The 22,561-nt window shown below is 39.7% G+C and overlaps 1 protein-coding gene across 1 annotated transcript in view; it reads left to right on the plus strand.

Moving 5' to 3' along the window:
* Positions 1–11,140, plus strand: part of SCIN (scinderin) — a 208,545-nt gene extending 197,405 nt beyond the window's left edge. The window contains exons 14-16 of the mRNA XM_030201180.1: positions 1,987–2,064; positions 5,781–5,841; positions 7,869–11,140. Coding sequence (XP_030057040.1) covers positions 1,987–2,064; positions 5,781–5,841; positions 7,869–8,002 — 273 coding nt within the window. The 3' untranslated portion in view covers positions 8,003–11,140. The remainder of the gene's footprint in view (positions 1–1,986; positions 2,065–5,780; positions 5,842–7,868) is intronic.
* Positions 11,141–22,561: the final 11,421 nt, after the last annotated feature.

Genomic DNA, 22,561 nt, shown 5'->3' on the forward strand with positions numbered 1-22,561 from the left:
ACTCTGGAGGGTGATTCAGCTGGTTGATGACCTACAAAGGCAGGAAACATGGACATATTGTGTGCATGTGACACTGTAATATTACTCACCTACATTTGGTGTCTTACCCCCTGAAGGTAGTCAGCTTTCCTGTGCCACAGATAGTGTCCCCTTTTTCTGTCTGTATGAAGACAAAGGGTAAGAGGGAGAAGGAGGTTGATGGCAGGTATGTGACAGATGTTTCAGAATGCTACATTTTTTTTGTTACATTTGTAACCCGCGCTTTCCCACTCATGGCAGGCTCAATGCGGCTTACATATTGTATACAGGTACTTATTTGTACCTGGGGCAATGGAGGGTTAAGTGACTTGCCCAGAGTCACAAGGAGCTGCCTGTGCCTGAAGTGGGAATCAAACTCAGTTCCTCAGTTCCCCAGGACCAAAGTCCAACACCCTAACCACTAGGCCACTCCTCCACTATAAACATAAACATACACACTATAAACATTGTTATTTGCAGTGGGGCTTTACATAAGGAATTGAAACCATAGGGGAAAAGACTGTTGGGGTTGTTTCAGTCACCTCATTCCTAGGTAAGGACATACATAGCAATAGATGTTTCGCACTCATACATAATAGATAGTCCTCCAATAGATTCAGATGACCAAGATATAGAGTTGTGTAGAATATGATGTAGCCCAGTGGTTAGAACAGTTGAAGTATCTTACAGGTGTTGTGGGTTCAAGTTCCACCACTGGGGCCTATCACTTGAAGTTGTTCACTTCGTCCTCCATTGCTTAACTTAGAGAAGTAGCATGCAAAAGATTGCATCCTTGTACAGGAGTCACAGCAGACTGATGCTTTCATGAACCTTAGTCTGCTTGCTTGTACTTACCTCCCTGGGATAGTAGGCTTTATTGTTGTACCTCTCAGTCAAACTGAACCAGCTCCTCCTGTAGGAGTTACATCTCCTTTTTCTGTGACCAGGTATAATGAAATACCTGTCCGGCTTGGTGAGGAAGAGCCTGGCCAGCAGCAGTGTATCTGCCTCTGAAATGTATACACTGTCCCCACATGGATGACATCATGATGTTTTGCATGCTGATATTGACACTTAGGATTAGCGTGGATCAAGAATTTCATGCTAAATGGAGTGTGCCATATATAGAATCACGCTCAACATAAACGTTGGCTCAATTACTTAGCTGCTCAGGTCAGTGATCACTCCAAAGTTCACGCTGAGTGTGATTTTATATATGGTGCACTCCCTTTATGGAATCATGCTAAGCACATGGATTATTAGGCACAGATGTTTTTGGTGCCAGTTACAGAATTTACCCTTTATTGTTGTCTTGCTTAGTAATCACCAATATTTGACATTGGTTATATACATTAGATATGTAATAAACAATGCATGTTCTATGTTGTTCTACATTGTTTGTTCTGTTATGTTTGATGTAATTTTGCAAAACACAATAAATAATTGAAACATATAAATAAATAAACCCACCAGGACAGTGAAAATGCCTAGTGTACGTGAATGTAACTTACCATAAGCTACTACTGAAAGCTGTGAGCTAAATTGAAAGAGTGCAAGCTTTCCCTGCACTGCTCTGCTAATGAGCCACAGCCTTGCTCTAGCCTAACCACCTGTAGTGGAGAGAGGATAATTGTAATGTATGCCAGTGCAATGTCTGATCTCTGGGCTAAGACTGCCAACAATAGTGCTCAGTAGTACAAAACTATGTTGCTGGCTTTACTAACATAGAAAATGGTCCACCAGAACTGTACTGAGAGCAGCAACTCCATTTACAAAAGCCGTCTTTTAAGTGTCTAGCAATCTGAGCCAGCTTTGAGCCAGTGGGCTATTGGTGAAAAGTTACATGATCTCTTAAATCATTCGGTTTGCTCCAATTCATTTTTGTATATCTATTTTTCTCCATTTAGCTTTTGTTAGGATGAGGTTGGCAAACTAATTATCAAAATACGTTTTCTTTCACACCATTAGATCGAAGAGGTGCCAGGAGAATTTACTCAGGATGATTTAGCTGAAGATGATGTCATGTTGTTAGATGTTTGGGACCAGGTAAGAAATGTTAAGCATTTAAATCATAGTTCTGATATGTGAAAGGTAAAATTGAGTCAATATTCAAAAGGATGAATGAAGGGGAGCAAGAATAAAGTTTTGGTTCTAGCTGAAAATGCAACAACATTTTCAGCCAAAACCAAAATAAGAGCAAACACAAATTTTGGGCCAATTTTGGTACCAAAACTGAAACAGAAATTCAGTCAGCCTCTACAGAGGACATGTCAAGGTAAATAATAGACCAAAGGAAACAGAAGAACAAAACTCCACATTTTGCAATGCAAACACAATGCTGTGGAGATGACAAGAGTAGTCAATGGTACACTAAAGTTCTTTAAAAGGTATCTTCTAGGTATCTTCTAGGAAACATATCAACTCGACACAGGCCGTGTTTCAGCTCAATAGGTCTGCCTCAGGAGTCAAATGAAAAGCATCACAGCAAAAAACACTGACGTGTTTCCTAGAAGATACCTATTAAAGGACTTTAGTGCACCATTGACAATTCTTGTCGTCTCCACTGTGTTGTGTTTGCAAGGTAAACAATAGAGAAGAATTCAAAAGAGGTTTGGACAAGTTCCTAGATAATAAGTCCATAAACTCTAATTAGCTAGGTAGACATGGTAGAGCCATGACTTATCCCTAGAAATGAGCTGTGGGAAATAGATCTGCTATTTAGCATCTGTTGGGTATTTATGACCTGAACTGGACATTGTCGGAGACAGGATGCTGGACTCAATGGACCTTGGTCAGCCTATGTTCTTATGTGGTTGTCAGCAGCTGATGAACGCATATACAGATAGTATGGGCTGAATTTTTGCCTGAATGGTCCTATACCAAATATTCTATAACTTAGGGGTAAAGGGAGAGTACAGCCAAGGTGGGACTAAAAATTATCCATATAGAGGACAATTATATAAAGGGGTACCTATATTTAGGGTTCTTATTTACATTCAATTCTATAAAGGAAAGTATGTTTCTACTTTCTCTAATAGAATACTAGTGTAATTGGGAGTATTTGCATATTATGCCCTCATTTTAGAGGCACATACACATGAAAATACCAACACTCACATGTGTATATAGCATAGAAAGCCTGGTATTTACTCGGGTATGTCCAATATATATTTATGATTAAAAGGGGCATGGTTTGGGGGGGTCTATGAGTGGGATTAGGGTAGTACAGAATGTTGCACATCTAGCCCCCATTTCAGAAGGGGAATACGTGTGTATGCCCTGACACCTGATTTGGAACCTACACCCGAGCTTACCCACAGACATCTTGTGGCAATGTGCTAGTTTGGACTGGAGGTCCGGCTGCACTTACCTCCTGCCTATATGAGCACTTTGCCACAATATAGTAACATAGCAAATGTTGGCAGATAAAACCAGTCTGCTCAACAAGGTGACCAGAGTCAAATCTGGCACTCTACACAGGTTTCATTTCTTTATGATTTAAGACTGGTATACTTTATCTCTCCCTGCCAATTTTGGGGCACAGACTGTAGAATTCTGCCCGGCACAGGTCCTACTTCACAAATACTGGAGTTGCCATGGACTTGATCCTGATCTGTATAATATCAGCCAGTTTAAGGATAAGTGCTTTTGAATATATGATTGATAGAGGTTAATTCATAGCCTTTCCGGCATTAATTTAACATGATTACTAGATTTTGGACTGGCCTGAAATTAGTCAGCTGTTAGCATTAGGGATGTGCATTCGTTTGAAATGACAATTCCCATATTGTTTCATGTTGTTTACAGCCAGAAATAATAGGGAAAAAGCCCTGGAATTTCTATGTTTTTCCTGTGTCAGAAACCATACGTACATACTCTTTGGAAAAAGTGCACACTCTTTCCAACATTGCCCCTATAATGTAAAAAAAAAGGAAAGAAAGGAAAAAAGAAAAGCTGAAGTAGATGAAAATTCCCAGAAATGATACGAGAAACTAAACAAAACAAATATTTTTAAGCTGCATACAATTAGTTAGTACATAAATCTCCAGTGTGTTGGTCCTGAGAAACCACAAAATAAAAAGCCTATAGCAAACATGGAAACAAGTGAATATTCAAATATCGAGACTAGACTGATTTCCTACAAAATAAAACATTTTCAAGTTCATATTCAATATTGAACTCTCTGGGAGAAGTTATCAACATGGGCTACCATTAGGACAGGTTATAATACCGTTAACTTTAGTTATTAGTAACTACAGTAGGTCTCATTGCATAAAATGGGAGCTGTGCCTAAAGTAGCATGAGTTAGAAGTAAATAACATATCTTAACAGTAGCCCACATTGAACAGTAGCCCTTCTAAATAAAACATAACACTGAAAAGACACATTTTTTGTAGTTATTTTTCAAATGTTCCCCTCTTCCTGCCCCTTGTTTTGCCGTCTTTCTTCCAGCTGCTCTGTGCTATACTATGAAATGGATACATAGGCTAATATAGTACTTAATACAGAGGACAGTGGCTTCCCTAAGCATTGTGCCAATAAAATGTTATTGCAGGTCCACATCTACAGTATCACATGATGATATTAAAGAATAGAAATGTATTAAAAAGATTTCTTCACGGTTCATTTCTTCACAGTTCCTGGAAATTATTGGGTACTGATGAAATTCAGTGCCAGTACCTGAATAACTGGGCAAGTTAGACCTGCTATTTATATGGTTCTACTTGCGCAGATAGTTATCCTGGCACTATCACTGAATATTAGGGGTCCCCAGTTAACTGTCAGGACTGCTCAGACTCTGCCCCACACACTGCCCCTGCATTAACCAGATAGTGCTGCCGTGGCTAGAGCAAATGTTGAGTGTAACTATCCAGTTATGTGCCACTGAATATCTAATCCTGGGTCAGCTAGTGCTATTTAACCCTGCAGGAGCGTCTCCTGACTGATCAAATTGCTTTGCATATTGACCCCTTTTTATTCCTGAACATATCAAAGAATACAGAACATTTCTGAAAAGCAGGGGCTATCAGCAAAGAGACAAGTACTGCCAGCACCAAATTATCTTCTTTCAAACAGATCTGAAATTTAAGAAACTGCATCTCTTGAGTCCTTGTACACAGCAAAACAAGCCACTTTACAATTATACCACTCAAAGAGAGGCTCCTGCCTGGATAAATCCTGCTGAGCGACCCAGCACCTGATTTTCAGCGGCACTTAACCAGTTAGTGCAGGTGACTATCGCCATTAACCAATCATCTCCTAACTGGTTAGTTTAGGAGCTGTCTGGGGACAGAGCATGGGCATAGTGTCCATGTAGCAGATTAGCTGCGATTTTCAGTCTGCTTACCAACCAAGTAACCGCATAAGGCTGTTCTAATATTATGCATTACAGTTAACTGGGCAACAATCTGAATATTGGCCAGTGCCCAGTTAACTTACGGGTGATCACTGATACCTAGATATTCAATGCCAGGAGCCACACATGCCCAAAATTAAATCTCTGGGGTCAGTTCAGCCCATGGCTGAGAGCGGCTCTAATGCCATATGCTACTGCGAGCTGAATATCGAGCCTACAGTTTTTAATAGCTTACAATTAAAAAAAAAACCTAAAAAACATGTTCCCTAGCTTCCAAAAAAAGCTCTGATACATTCATTGACCGGTCCATTATGTTTGTACTTTGAATTTGACAAAAAAGGAATTAGTAGAAGATCCCTTGGAAATAGAATTAATAAAAACATCAGACTGTTTTTCCCTGGTACAGATATTTATTTGGATTGGTAAAGATGCTAATGAAGTTGAACGAACTGAATCTTTGAGATCAGGTAAGAAAATATGTTTTGTGTGCCGGACAAGAATAAAAAAATAACATGGGATAATTCCATGCATTGAAGAGTTAAGGGCAATTCTATAATAGGCCATCTACAATTTGGCACCTGGAGGGCATCTAGAGGAGCCTAGTACATAAAACAATGTAGGCGTCTATTTTCTTTTATAAAATACTAGATTAACCAGGTATATGTGTAGTGTAGGGTATTACCACAGAAGCAAGATAAGCCATAGTACCAAGGTATAGGGCTTTGTGAGTTAAACATAAAATCTTTGACAGACATCTGTATTGTACTGGGAGCCAATGCAACTGATGAAAAGGGTCGGGGGGGGGGGGGAGGTAACATGATCATAAATTTGAGCCTTACATAGGAAGCATGCTGCAGATTATGATCATTAACATGCATTTTTTAAGCAATCTAAGAGCAAGCATTTACACCAGCTCTATAAGAACATAAGAATAGCCATACTGGGTCAGACCAATGGTCCATCTAGTTTAGTATCCTGCTTCCTACAGTGGCCAAGCCAGGTTACAAGTACCTGGCTGGTGTAAGTGGTCATGTCTTAATTATATGACTGTATTTATAAGTAGGCACCTACTTTATAGATTGGGATCCACATAGATACCTTCTTGGTGCCTAGAAATAGATGCCTCTTTATAAAATTGCCCTCCACACACCTACGTTTATGCAATATGTGCTAAATTTTATATTTGGCACCAAAAACATTGTTTCAGATGAAAAAGGCGACTACTCATATTCTACAAACAGCACCTAAGTTTACGTGCAGTTTATGGAATGCACATAGTGCCGTCCACATGACTAAGTGTTAGGTGAACCCATTTACACCAATGAAAAGCTGGCGTAAATGCCCATGTTTAGCTGTAGGCGTGGAAGGGGTTATTCTATAACACTGCATGTAAATTTTAGGAACTCTCACAACCTGCTCATACTCCTCCCATGGCCACACCCACTTTTGAGATGTGCATGGTAAAATTTACGTGGACTACACTATAGAATACGCTTAGTGAGTAATGTGCGTAAATTCTAATTAGTGCTGATAATAGCTTGCTAGCATCCAATTCTTGGCACTGATTGGCTTGCTACCCAATTGAGTTGTGCATGCAAATTAGAATACACACAGATTTGTGCATGCAAATCTAGTCACACTATATAGAATTTGGAGGTATACGTACTTGTAGACACATTTTCTAAAATATATGCATATGCATCTGTTCTTTCTTGTACAAACACTAATACAGTTACAACTGTCTGAAATAGGTGCAGATGTATACAGCTAATTTCCCTGGGGTAATTTTTAAAAATCTATTCTAATCTAATTCATGACTTACAGACCGCTCAGATCTGAACAAAAGGTTCTAGGTGGTTTACAATTCAAAACTCACCAAGGTGAGAAATGATAAAATATTAAAAGAAAACATAAAAATGATCTAAAATTTATCAAATAAAAAGGTTTTAAACTTTTTACAGAATTGCATATAATTTACTTCTACACAAATCATAGTAGGTAGATTATTCCAAATAGTAATGGCCTGAAATGAAAACATCAAACCTAACTGCTTCTTAAACAGTATACTCTTAAAAACTGGATATTTCAATTGCAAACTATTGTGAATTTGAACAGAAGTATAAAAACAACAAATAAAACATTGGATAAGCAATACACATGTCTGTCCACAGGCTCACACGCTGCCTTTATTTGCACCTATGTGCCTTATTAGTCTGGGCATTCTGTTATAAAATCAGTCTGACTGGTTCGATTTAGGTTGTTCAGTCATGACCAGAAGAACTTAGTGTTGATTTTTAAAGCTATTTAGCTATTTGCCTAACTTTCTTACCCTGACCTAACCGAGATCCCAGACTTGCCTAAAATTTGAACTATATATATCTACCTAATAGACTAGAGAGGTTAATTTTCAAAATCATTTCTATGGGTAAAAAACAGTTTTCAAATTCCCTATCTGATCTGCAGGCAAATTAATTTTTTTCTTTATATCTTGCAGCCAAGCAGTACATCGAGACAGATCCTTCTGGAAGAGATAAGGGCACACCTATTGTCATCGTGAAACAAGGCAATGAACCCCCTACATTTACAGGATGGTTTCTGGGCTGGGACTGCAAAAAATGGCAAAACTGAGTCTTCAAAGACAGACTCACTGAAAGCAGCAGAAACCACAAAGCAACTGTTCTGTAGCATTTCTAAAGCATGATCTTGCAGTTAACGAGATCTTTAAATGAAGCCATGTAAAAAGCAGCAATTGAACATTTCATTCAAACAGGAGCCATAGGATTTAGTAGTTCAGACACATGCACGCAGCCACCACAGTGGCGGATGGCTTTGCAGTACATTTCTCACAGCCGGGTGGCAGGAAGGCACTTGCTGATGTCTTTTTTTTATATATCTTATATTTCTGTCATCCACTTGCACTCCTTAATGTGACTTGCAGATACTGAGGTGAACCTGATTGCTGGCTCGCAGTTGCCCTGTGCTAAGGACAAGGTCCTAATCCAGGAGACAAAATTCTAAACTGCTTCAATAGGAACTAATTTCTTTGTGCACTGCTTTCCAAAAATTCAGTGACTAGAGGGTACACAATGAAGCTACTAAGTAATACAGTTAAAACAAATCAGAGAAAATATTTCTTCAATCAATATATAATTAAATTCAAATATGCTGAACACTTGTGCTAGAGAATTATGCTTACCACAGTCCATAATTACTATCACAGATTTAATTTTTCTGTAGAAGCACTTTTATTCATGGTATGAGGCTGCCTGAAATTTCTCCCTACCTGTAGCGAATTGGATAATCTGGCAAAAGTGAACCCATTGAAAATTGCACTTTCAGCCTAACTTTGTGGCTATTTAAGACTGTGCCCTTGACTTCCTATTTCCAGTGGATAGTTTCCAGGGTCAAGCAAATTCTAAAAATGAATATAGGGCATAATTTTCAGCAACCACAGCCACCAGATAAAGTGCCCATAGTATTTTATTCACCTATTCAGTGGTGCTATATGTTTAATGAACGGAGCTGAATGTACTTGCAAGGCAAGCAGTGACTGCATCACTCCTTCAAAACATAGATTTATAGATAGGCAGAATCTAAGATTTTATAATAAATACATTAGTCCTGTTTTTTTTCTGCCTGCTTTGAATATCAAGCCATTAATTTTTATACAGCAGCATTGCTACAATTAATTTAAATAGATTGTTTTTCTGCTATTGTTGACATCCATTCTTCTGATTCTACTTTACCAGAGATGACAAGTTCCCAGTTCTAGGCTGGAGATTTTGGCCCAGTCCTCATTTTGAACTTCCATTCTAAAGCAGTGTGGGATTTGTAGTGCCTCATCCTGCCCACTGAAATCAGTGCCGCAAGTTCCATAATGCACCAGGATAGGGTGGTTAGAAATCCATGACTGGCCTACAATCTCTAGCCTGGAACTGGGTAAGGAGATAATGACATTGGAACTTGTTGAAAGTTCTGCCAATGTCTTCATTTCTGCCATCACATATTCAGATTCATTGGGATAATGCCCAATGGGCTCAGTTCACTGCCACCGATTTTGGACTCCAGAGGACGAACGTATCTAGCTATTTCAGTTTTGGTGAACTGCATTGCAAAGAAAGAGGGTGATTGGTAGCTATACAGGGTAGTGAAAAGCTCTTTAGCATGGCAGAAGAATGAATATTTGTGGTGCAAAAGGACTCACTAGAAATGTTATGTCAATCTCTGCACCCCACCCACGAATCAGGCCACACACTTGCAGACTTTTAGTCACAGAGCCCTTTAAGATAGACAGATTCACTGATGTTTAAGGCTGGAATATCTCTGCAAAAATTCATGCTACATTTGCTGCTCCCATTATATTATATAGGGATAACTTCTTAACACACATCTGCCAGTGTATGCATGGAAAGTGCCTCTTAATAAATCGCCCCATGTCTACAAGTGCCTGCAGTGACAAGAACACATTAGTACTACTACTATTACTTATCATTTCTATAGCACTACTAGACATACACAGCACTGTACACCGAACATGTATGAGACAGTCCCTGCTCAATAGAGCATACAATATAATCATACTTCTATATGGCTTGAGTACAGGCATATTCGGGACTCATGATTTTTGCACGTTCTTTAAAAAATATGCCCGTCCGTGAGCTGCAGCTTTTCTGGGGCAATTTTATTAAGACACCATAAAGTCCCATTTTAGACAGAGTATATAAATCAGAATTGAAGCATCCAAGTTGGGAAGCTACTTTATAATTCTGTATTTGTAGTATTTGAGTTAGTATTTGAGAAGAGGATCTGCCTGTTGTAAAATACGTGGAGGAATGCATGTGAATGTACCACTTGTGTGTGGCAGAAGCATTCATTTTTCAAAGATAAACACGGCCCGGCTACTGTTTCCAGAATCACCCCTTTCTCTACCAGCCCTTTCTTTGCTTACAGTTCTCTTACATCTCCTGTAATTGTCTTGTCTCAACACTGAATTTCTCTTTCTACCTTTCTTGTCAATTGGCGTTCTTTTTCTATGTTGGAAAATATATCTATATCTATCTATAGATATAGATATATATCAAACAAAGTAAACTATAAACCATGGATAACATCAGCTGAGGAAACACAGCTACATAAATGTCCACGTGTATAATGTACATACATATATGCCTATCATAGATTTTTAGAGTGGTTTTTCACGTACTGCTGTGCACCAGCAACCGTTTCTGACTTTAGTGTGGATAATCATTGTGATGAGTTGTTGCATTGTGAGCAAGTACTCAAGCATTTAGTGTTGCTTGAATTGACCCCTGAGGCAGGCATTAGGTTACGCCGAAATGTAGCCCGTGTCGGGTCATCAATAAAAGTGCACTTGTTCCCTTCTAGAGAGCCCTTTGTGCTTTTTATTGGACTACTTGTCTGTGTACTTTGAACCTCTCCGTTCCATGCTGCTATCATAGTATCAAGACATGCATGTGCCAACACGAAGACATCCATGTGTGCTATCTTGGTAACATACCCATCTATGTGCTGCCAATTAAGAACAGAACCTACAAATGTCCAGCACAAGTGATCTGAGGGGACAAAAAAAAGTCTCTGGGGACTAAGAGGGTGACCTCCCCTAATTCCTCCTGTGGAATACAGTTAGAAACCAGCATTATTCTGAAACCTAGACATCCCAGGGAATAGACATAAATTCCGATGCTGATCTCTTCAGACCAGGGGCTCACAACCCAGTCCTCAGAACACACCCAGCCAGTCAGGTTTCAGGAAATCTGCAATAAATATTCATGGATAAATTTGCATGCACATCCTCCATTTTATGCAAATCTGTCTCATGCATAGTCATTGCGGATATCCTGAAAACCTGACTGGCTGGTTGTGTTCCAAAGACTGGGTTGACAACCCCTGCTTTAGACGCAGACATGCATTCCCTTCCTGAAATGGGGAATGCACATGTATTTTTTGGCTTTGTCCTAGTCCTGCCCAAACTACAGCCCCTTGCCATGAACACATGCTTGCAATGTGAATGTGTATATCCCAGCTTTCCAACATCAGCAATTAAACATGTATGCAATACTGTTGGAATGTAATTGTATTTTACATGCATTGCCTGTCACCTATTATTTCTCTGTGATTACTCTGTGACCTCTGATGTGAATTACTTAGAGAGGTCACACAGCTATGCAACTTCCTGTGGGGGTTAGATGCAGCAGACACAGCACATGGAGCACATGGAGCTCATGATCTCTCCTAACCTGAGAGGATCTATGGTGGTGTGAGCATCCATTACCATCTAAGCACATGGAAGGAGCTGATAATACAAATGTATAGTAATATGTATATATAAGCCTGTCTGATTATAATCTAACTACAAACTGTGAGTAAACAGATGTTTTGTTACTTCAACTTTAAAGTGACTCAGCAGTGAATTATTCAGGGGTGAATGAGAGAGAGATGAAGAAAGAAATTAACATTTCTAAAGCTGAAGCTGTGTGTACTAAAATCTGCTAATTATTTACAACAAATAATCCAACAAAAGGGTTATGGGCCCAGGGCCAGGAATTGAAAAAGAAGAGAAATATTACCAGGCAGAAAAAAAAAGGGCCACATTTTTCTCTTAAGTTTTAAAGGAAAGATTCAGTCTGTCTCTCTCTCCCCCCACACAGCAGACAGAAGGCTAAGAAAATGGCTGAGGGAGGAAATTCACCATTGTTCTATTCTCTCAAGGTGCCTAAATTAACTGAGTTTAATTATCGGCAGTGGGAACTAAGATTCATATGTCTCCTTCGAGCAAAAAGATTAAATATATGCTTAGACCAAGACAGAACAGCTGAAAATATGGCTGAATGGGACAATGCAAACTATTATGTGAAGTGCATGCTTTTGGAAGCTCTCTCAGAGAAACAAGCCATATTAGTGGAGGGAAAAGATACACCAAAGGACATTTTATATAAACTGAGAACTATGTATGCAACTACATATGCAAAGCAGCAACCAATTTGGTTGGCAGAGTTGAATGAAACCAAATTAAGGGATAAAAGTAAATGTAATGATCACATTATGTATCTTATGTCTTCATTTCAAAAGTTAGAACTTTCTGGAATTCCCATGTGTGATGCATTGAAAAGAGCATTTCTTTTTACCTCACTATCAAAGAAGTTTGATGTTTTTAGGTCTGTAAATGAGGCCATTGAAGGGCAATCTTTTGAACAGGCAACATCAAAACTAAGGCAGGAATGCATAATAAATGATTCTGAGGAGATGTGTTCTCAAAGTCAGTCAGAGAGAAATGAAACAAATTTCTTGGCAAAGAACAGAGGAAGGCGGAGCTATGGGAAAACTCCACCCAAGGGCAAGCTGATTTGCTACTCATGTGGAAAGGAGGGACATGTATCTAAATGGTGTAAGGAAACACAAAACACTCCCTCTAGCTCACCTAAGCCAATGGAACTAAAGAATTTTCAAACCAGGAAATGTATGAAGGACAAAGATAAACACAAGGGCTTTCTAATGGCAGAAAAATCTTTGACTATGGTAAATAATAATTCAAATGAAAGTACTTGGATTTTGGATTCGGGGAGCACATGCCATTTAACCAATTGTAAAGATTTCTTTCAGGAAATGTGTCCAGAGGAAGGTATTCTTAAAACTGCAAACGCAGGGACTGCTAAGATCCAAGCAAAAGGTATTGGATTCTTAAAATGCAAAGTGTCTAATGAAGTTAAAGAAATTCCTGTAAGTGATGTCTTGTATATTCCCCAAGCAGTTTGCAATATGCTTAGTGTATCTACATTAGATAAGAAGGGATTTGTGATTCATTTTGAAAACAGTAAGTGCACAATCTCTAAAAATGATGAAGTGTATGCTGAAGCTTTTATGCATAATGATGTTTATAAGCTGAGCATTTCAGGTGAAGCCTCACATATGGCGCAAGTAAGGAAGAATGATGGTAAATGTAGTCTGGAAATCTGGCATCGCCGCCTGGGACATCGTGATTCTAAGGTGATCCAGGATCTTTACAGTAAGCAACTGGCCACCGGCATTCAGATAAGTGCAGATGCTGGTAAAATTGAGAAATGCATAGACTGTGTTACTCAAAAAGGTGTGAGACCCTCATTTCCTGCATACACAGGAAATAGGAGTAATAAAGTACTGGACTTAATACACAGTGACTTATGTGGACCGTTTAATATCCCATCATTGGGAAATAACAGATTTGTGCTAATATTCTTGGATGATTTCTCTAGATATTGTGTGGCCTATTTGCTGAAAGAAAAAAGTCAAGTCACAGACATGCTGAAGAAATACGTAGCCATGGTGAGCAATAAATTTGAAAGAAAACCAAAGGTTCTTCAGACCGACAATGGTGGTGAGTTCACTTCACAAAGCATGCGCACATTTCTAGAACAAGAAGGCATTCAGCATATCACAACAGTAGCTTATACACCAGAGCAAAATTCTGTTGCAGAGAGAAAATTTAGGTCAATTGTGGAAATGACCAGATGTATGCTGTCAGATAGCAATCTCCCTAAAAGACTATGGGGGGAAGCCATTCTCACAGCAGTGTACCTACAAAACAGAATGCCAACTAAAGGCGCTGAGCGCACACCACATGAGACATGGCATGGTAGGAAGCCAAACCTGTCACACATAAGAACATTTGGAAGTACAGCATATGCTCATGTACCAAAGCAAAGAAGGCATAAGCTGGATTCCACAACAGAAAGGGGCATTTTAGTTGGCTATGCTCCAGGACACAAAGGATATAGAATTTTGAATCTGAAAACTGGCATTGTTGGCATAAGACATGTTACATATTTTGATGAAAACAAGAGGGTTGATAAAGGCTGGATTATCCCAGATGAGCCTTATCATCCAGAATATGAAACTAGAACCATAATAGACATGCCAGTGTATATAAATGCCATACCAAGGCAGATGTCTGAAAGCAACTCATCTGTATCTAACGAGGAACAGGCAGAGGAAACAGACACAGAAAGGATCATTGAAGAAGACAGTACAGTTGGAGAAGGGGAATCAATTGGAGAAGAACTCTCAGATTTAGAGGATGCGGAAAGGTCAGACCAACCTGTTGTCAGACGCTCATCCAGGGAAAACAAAGGTGTTCCACCCCCAAGACTGTCTTACCTAACAAAGTCAGCAGAAGCTCAAGAGCCCTTAACATGGGATGAGATTGAGAAAATGCCAGCAGAAGAAGCTGCTGAATGGCATAAAGCTGCACAAGAAGAAATTGATGCATTGGATAAAAATAATACTTGGATTCTTACAAAATTACCTCCTGGCAAGAAAGCTATAGGATGCAAATGGGTATTCAAGTTAAAAAGGAATGCACAAGGAAAAGTGGAAAGGTATAAAGCCAGATTAGTGGCAAAGGGATATCTTCAAAAATATGGAGAAGATTTTGATGAAGTGTTTGCACCTGTAGTGAAACACACGACAATTAGAACACTTCTGAGCATTGCAGTCTCAAAAGGCATGCAAGTCAACCACATTGATGTGAAAACAGCATTTCTTCACGGAGATATAACTGAAGACTTGTACATGGAACAGCCAACAGGTTTCATAAATACAAAACAAAGACAGCTAGTGTGTAAATTAAACAAAGGTCTTTATGGATTAAAGCAAAGTGCAAAATGTTGGAATGATAAATTGCATGAAATATTGACAAATTTAGGATTTAAGCAAGGTGAAGCAGATAAATGCTTGTACACTAGGTGCACAAATGGACAATATGCATACATTTTAGCTTTTGTTGATGATCTGCTCATTGCAAGCAAAAGTGAGCAAGAGTACAAGGACATTGTAAAGTGTTTAAACCAGAATGTTGAGATAAAAGAACTTGGTAATGTGTCATACTATCTTGGTATAGAAATTGAGAAACAAAATGATGGTTCTTATCTTCTAAGCCAGAAGCAGAAAATAAATGAGCTTATTGAAAGTTTAGGTATGCAAGATGCCCAAATTGTAAGCACTCCCATGATCACTGATTTTCTGAAGGATGAAACAGTAAGAGAACCTTTACCAGATAACATCCAATATAGATCAGCCATAGGTAAGCTTTTATATCTAGCTACCACATACAGGGCTGATATAGCAAATGCAGTAGGAATTTTGAGCAGAAGGGTCAGCTCACCTACCAAATCAGATTGGACTGCAGTTAAAAGGATGGTAAGGTATTTAAAGGGTACCATTGATTGTAAATTAAAGATTTCAGCCAATAGTAATCCAAAACTAATATGTTACTGTGATTCAGATTGGGCAGGGGATCATTCTGATTATAAATCCACAAGTGGATATGTGTTTATGTATGGAAATGTACAAATTTCATGGGCCAGTCATAAACAAAGTATTGTGAGTTTGTCTTCTACAGAAGCTGAATATGTGGCCGTATCGGAAGCGTGCAGAGAACTGATGTGGATTGAAAAACTTTTGCTGGATTTCGGAATAGCTGAAAAGAGACCAATCCAGATAATGGAAGATAATCAGAGCTGCATCCGACTGTCACAGAATGACAAGGTTCAGTCACGCACCAAGCACATCGCAACGAAATACCACAACGTGCGAGAGTTGGTGAAAGAAGGGGTCATCAGTCTACACTATTGTCACACCAGTGAGATGACAGCTGACATCATGACCAAACCGTTACCCAGAGAACATTTTGTGAATCTGCGTATAAAGCTTGGACTTTGTATGAATAAATAATTGCATGACAGTTATGCATGAGAAGGGGTTTGTTGGAATGTAATTGTATTTTACATGCATTGCCTGTCACCTATTATTTCTCTGTGATTACTCTGTGACCTCTGATGTGAATTACTTAGAGAGGTCACACAGCTATGCAACTTCCTGTGGGGGTTAGATGCAGCAGACACAGCACATGGAGCACATGGAGCTCATGATCTCTCCTAACCTGAGAGGATCTATGGTGGTGTGAGCATCCATTACCATCTAAGCACATGGAAGGAGCTGATAATACAAATGTATAGTAATATGTATATATAAGCCTGTCTGATTATAATCTAACTACAAACTGTGAGTAAACAGATGTTTTGTTACTTCAACTTTAAAGTGACTCAGCAGTGAATTATTCAGGGGTGAATGAGAGAGAGATGAAGAAAGAAATTAACATTTCTAAAGCTGAAGCTGTGTGTACTAAAATCTGCTAATTATTTACAACAAATAATCCATTTTATGCAAATCTGTCTCATGCATAGTCATTGCGGATATCCTGAAAACCTGACTGGCTGGTTGTGTTCCAAAGACTGGGTTGACAACCCCTGCTTTAGACGCAGACATGCATTCCCTTCCTGAAATGGGGAATGCACATGTATTTTTTGGCTTTGTCCTAGTCCTGCCCAAACCACAGCCCCTTGCCATGAACACATGCTTGCAATGTGAATGTGTATATCCCAGCTTTCCAACATCAGCAATTAAACATGTATGCAATACATGGGTCTACAGTAAATGCTGGCTTATGCACATGCAAATCCCAAATAGGGCTTCAAAAATAAGCATCAAATGTACTTTGTAAACAAGTCTAAAGTAAATACCTGCTTGACCTCCAAACATATGTAACCTCTTATAAATTGCCCTCTATGGACATAGTTTTGATACTTATTTTCTTTTCAGCAAACATCTAGTAGCACTATAGATATGATAAGCAGTAGTAGTAGTAGTTTTGCTTAGATACCAGAAATAGGACCATCCACTAAATGAGCAACGTTATTCTATTTTATCACATGTCAGAAGATGGAAAAGTGAAAAACTCCAACTATCTAAAAATGATAAATTTACTTTCTGATGGCAAAACCTGCTTTTGAAGAAAAAGTGATCTTTTTTGAATAACAGACTGCAAAATGCACCTTTTGAAAAATCCTACACCTTATATTATCAGCCTGACACTGTCACATACCATGTGTGCCCCCCTCTTGTATTGTTAATATTTTATAGTCTTTTGATGATCCTGTAAACTATCCAGAATACCGTTATAGCATGGGGAGTTTTATAAAAGGCAAACAGCCCAGTACACTCAGAGCTTTTGCTAGCTGGATGTTTTTATTGGTTGTTTTATTGTTCCTATATTACATCATAATAGAGAATGCAGTGGGAACGACCAGACCGGTGAACCAGGAATTTATCAAAAGATGTCCTTTATTCAGCGATGGTGCACAATTCATTTCAGTTCAGGGTGATATACTGTATTATGAGAGATAACGGGACTCAACACAAGCAATATTGCGGCATCAAAGCCTTCACCAGGAGTTTGGTTTTCACTTTTTAGATGCTGCAGATAAGGAAAGAGGCATTTCTTTGCTAATGATTGCTCAGATCACTCCTTTGATCCTTTTATAGCTGTGTTCATATATGACAACCTCACTAGGATTGTTGAATAAAGGACATCTCTTGATGAATTCCTGGTGCACCCACCTGGTCATCCCATTTGTTCCCTCTGTATTGGTTTGTGTGGGATTACTTTGGTTTTCTTCTTCCTGTGTATGTTACATCATATACCATAGCGATCCTTTTTCTAATGGGAAACTAATGTTATCATAAACCCTAAGGAAGAAAAATATGGCAAATGCAACAGTTCTTAATTCTGTATACTTTTCTTGTCCATTCTCTCTTTGCGTAATATTGCTTAGCTACATTTTGAATCTTGAGGTCTAAGGTCCTGTGCACTGAAAATTGTGCTAAAAAGATTTTAGCATGCAGATGCTAAAAACCATTTAACCTATTTTACTGAGGACAGAATTTGGAGAGCATCTGGCCTCTGAAGTGGAAAGCTATCAATGTGGGCTCCTGTTAAGAGGTGTTATTGTACTGTTAACCCCAGTTATTAGTACCTAGGTTTCATTGCACAAAATGTGCTAAAATAGCACGAGTTAGTTGTAAAACAACATGTCTTAATGGGAATCCATATTGATAAGTACACCCCTAAGAAAGGAGCTGAAAGAAGAGTCTGCCAGAGGAAGAATAACCAAACCCAAATCTCCCAAGATGTCTGCCAAAGAGAAGAATGACCTGCATGAGAATTGCCTTGGTCCATCCATTCTATCTATTGCAGAGATTGGAAGTTGCCAGACCCTGGAGAGAAAGACACTGACCTCTCACCATCCCCCTCTACTACCCCTCTATATTTGTTTGTTGTTATTGTTGCTTTTTTTTTTTTTTTCTTACTACAGCTTAGTTTATTGTGGTTACATGTGTATCTCCAATATTTAGGTTGGAAACACACCTGATCTGCCCCTGGGCATCAATGGCACATTGACAGGGGTCCATTTTGTAGCCTCACTGAGCCTGCAGTTGTCTATGGACAACCTGTCCACATCAATAACAGTAATGATAATTGCTTAGTGGCAGCAATGCAAGTTCAGGCAACTGAGGACACCAGTATCCTACTTTGTGGCAGGGACTCCATCCATTCCACACAAGAATGCCATCTTCAAAGGCCATGGACCAGGATTGGGAGGACATGCAAACTTGGATAGGAACTGGCTGCCCCTTGACCATCCCTCCTAGGTTCCACTTTGTGTATTCTGTGATGGACTTACAGTACCGCAAACTATGCCATCTGAAACCATACAGGACATAGAACTCAAGCAGTGCAGCACCTAGTGCAATCATGGTATTCAGTTTGAAATTCTGGGAGGGACAATCATTGCAATAGTTACAATCTTGTGCCTTATACATTTAGTAGTGGGGAACAATGTTTAAAATAGTATTGCTCTCATTGAACTTTTAGTTTGAAAATCTATTTTCTTGTCTAAATAAATATGAAGTTTTTGGAAGTACTGAAGTGTGTGGTGATGTCTTTTCTCTATGGCCTTTTCCATCTCTATTTTTCTCTATATCCTTTGTCCTCAAACTTCACACTTCATAGGAACATAACCACATCAGAATCACCATCTACTGCTTTAAGAGCCTAATGTCATCAACTGACAATCCTAAAACATCCTGTTATCTAACCCCTAGAAATGGTCTGGTCGATATTCAAACCAATTTACACGGCCAGGAGAGGCTCCTGGCTGCTTAAATCACTTTTGCAATGCTATCTGCTGAATGTCAGCACTGACTTCTAGACTGAAAGTCAACTATTTTGTGAGTGGTGTGAAGGCGGAGCCATCACTTATTCAATCAATATTCAGCACTTTACCACCTAAATTAAGGGCCAAATCAGACTGCATAAAACTCAGTCCCATCTTTATGAGGTGTTGCTTAGGGAGTTAAGGTCTGAGTATCGCACTTAACTTCATAAAAGATAGACAGATACATAATGGACTATCTTTCAAACAGTCCCATACAATATTGTTTGTGAAAACAACATCAATCAGTGTTTGCTTCAGGGAAAGTTGGTCCTAGTCTTGGACCCAACTCTCCAATAAGTAGCAGCAGCATAAAAGCTATGAGGAAGGGAAAGGTCTTGCTCAAGCTGACTCTCTGGGCACTTTCTCCGGTGAGGTGTCAAGACAGCAGCTCCCAGCCTTATATTTATCAGGGGCAAGCCATTATGGAAGAGTGAATATAAATGCCTCTGGGCAATAGTCAATGAGCAGTAAAAGACGTAACCTTGTACAGTGCACGGTACTGACCCACGAGGACTATTGCAACAGTGTCTTCACTGGATGTAAGGCCCAAATCCTGAAGAAACTTCAGACTTCCCAGAACACTGCAGCCAGACTTATCTTTGGCAAATCCAAATTCGATAGCACAACACCTCTTCAAGAGAAGCTTCACTGGCTTCCCATCAGGGAAAGAATAACCTTCAAAGTACATACTCTGATTCATAGGATCATACACAGAGAATCCCCTAGTTACATGAATAAGCTTATTGACCTCGCTTTCAGAAACAGCTGTGTCTTCACGTACTTACCTTAACTTACACCTTCCCAATTGCAAAGGAATCAAATACAGAACCATCTATGCAGCCAGCTTTGGAACGCATTACCAAGATCCATCAGAGCAATTAATGACTATCTACCTTTTAGGAAAATGTTGAAAACCCATCTCTTCAAGCAAGCTTACCCAAACTACCCGACCTAACCCATACACATTACTCTTGTTCTGACGATGTCTATAACTTAACCATGTCACTCTAACTACTCCATACTCCTAGTCTTCCCTTCCCCATCTTTCCTACGCCATACTCATCCCTATCTCTTTATCTTATCTTCATTACTCCTTCCCATGTTAACTCACACATTCTCAAAGCCTTCTATTACCATGTTATATTACAGTTGTAATATTCTCCTGACTCTAACAATTGTAATTCTGTTTATTATGTAAGCCGCATTGTACCTGCTTTTGTGGGAAAGTGTGGGGTATAAATGTAATAAATAAATAAATATTGTACATCGATGAAACAAGCCATCCTGATAACCAAATCTAATAGGCGGTGGAAAATGTGAGAGCCACCAAATATCAGTATCTATGTACCACAGGTTGCTGACTCCCATGGTAAAGGACTAATGCTGCTTGCAAGCCATCCCACACATAATATTGACCAGATAGTATTAGTCCATGGACCAGAGAGCACTGAGTTGCCAAGCCAAGGCTCAATGCTTCAGGGAAGCATTTGAAAGGGGGTGTGGCGCTGTCCTCCCACTCCCAATTAGCACTAACATGCCTCCTGAGCAAGACCCCCAATCCAGTCATCTTACTGAACAAGCTCCCCAGATCCAGTCATCCCCATCCAATCCTGTCTCCCCCTACTGTCAAGCCCCATACCACCCTCCCCCCAAAGACAAGCTCTACAGCCCTGTGGTTATATTTTATTCCATGGTGGTCCAGTGGGTCCTTTTGGGAAAAATGACCCCTAGCAGTGGTGCTGTGAGACTACTGCCGAAGGGGTGTCATTTTGAGGCATGGTATTGGAAGGGCAGGAGTGATTGGGGATCACTGCTACCCAATGACCAAAGACCACCAAGGAATAAATTATGATCACAGGGGTGGGAGGGGCTTTGAGGAAAGGGGGCTTGCCTTTGGAGGGTGGGTGATTTGACCGGGGGGAGGGAGGATGATAGTGGGGTGTCTGGATCAGGGGTGCTTGCTTGAGGCGGTGTCTTCTTTGGGGGGGGGGGGGGTTGTTGGGATCGGCTGGGATCAGTAAGGGTTGGGAGCCCTAGGAAGTGATGGCCAGGATCATCAGGCTGAAATTTAGATTCTCTAGTGTGGTAAAATAACCCCCGTTTTTAGCAGGGGTAATTTCACCTGCTATACAGCAGCTTTTGTTGTGCATCCAGTGCACACTGCAAGCTGTGGTATAGTAATGAGTGGCTTTACAAGCATTTGCATGATTTACATCTAATTTAAGGGCAAATAGTGTGGTTATTGCCCTAATTCGGCTTGATAACTCCTCTTGCCATAAATGGCCCCAAATTACAAAATGCCGTTCAGAACAACTTTTACACTCAATGCCACCTTCTGCATTCAATGTTGTATCTGGATGCAAGCATAAAATGACCAAATATAAACATAAATACAGACAATAAGGTAAACTTGGAAACAGTAAATTGAAACTGAGTAATAGGATTACTATGAAACAGGATCAAAAATATACACATTTAACAGCACTTTAGAGCAATCATACAACAGAAATATGATAAATGTCAATACAGTACAAATGATCGACCTTTTGACCTCTGGGACATCCTAGCTCCTCCCCTAGCTTTCTCTTACAGGGACATATTTAACGATGTTGCTGCTAGGGCATGTCTGCCCCCCCGAGTAGGCACCTAGGGACTCTAGGGTCAGCAGAATGATGTGATCTCGTCACTTGAAGCCCTCTAACTTTCATCCTGCAGAGTAGTAGATCAGTTGCTTTTTTTTCAACTGATCCTGTTTCAGAAAGCTTAACCCAGTTTTTTTTTTAAGCTTTCTAACACCTTTATTAGAATAAATAATACATTGTTTTAGCAGAGCTCTAGTACTTGCAGTCCCTCCTAGTGCACATCCTCCTCTGCCCCCCCCCCCCCCCCCCCCATCACACTCAGTTACTGAACAGATGGACCAGCTGGGAGAGGTTGCCAATTCTTGAACTTCTCTCTCCAGAGTTTTCTCTTGACACAGGCAGTAGTTAAAAGAGATTGTCACTGCTTGGAAGCCTTTCCTACACTATTTTCTGCTCTCCTTGTTCTTGTCAGAGCAGAGTCAAAGGGGTTAGTGGTG

This window comes from Microcaecilia unicolor, chromosome 1 (genome assembly GCF_901765095.1).
Source record: "Microcaecilia unicolor chromosome 1, aMicUni1.1, whole genome shotgun sequence".
Taxonomy (NCBI): Eukaryota; Metazoa; Chordata; class Amphibia; order Gymnophiona; family Siphonopidae; genus Microcaecilia; species Microcaecilia unicolor.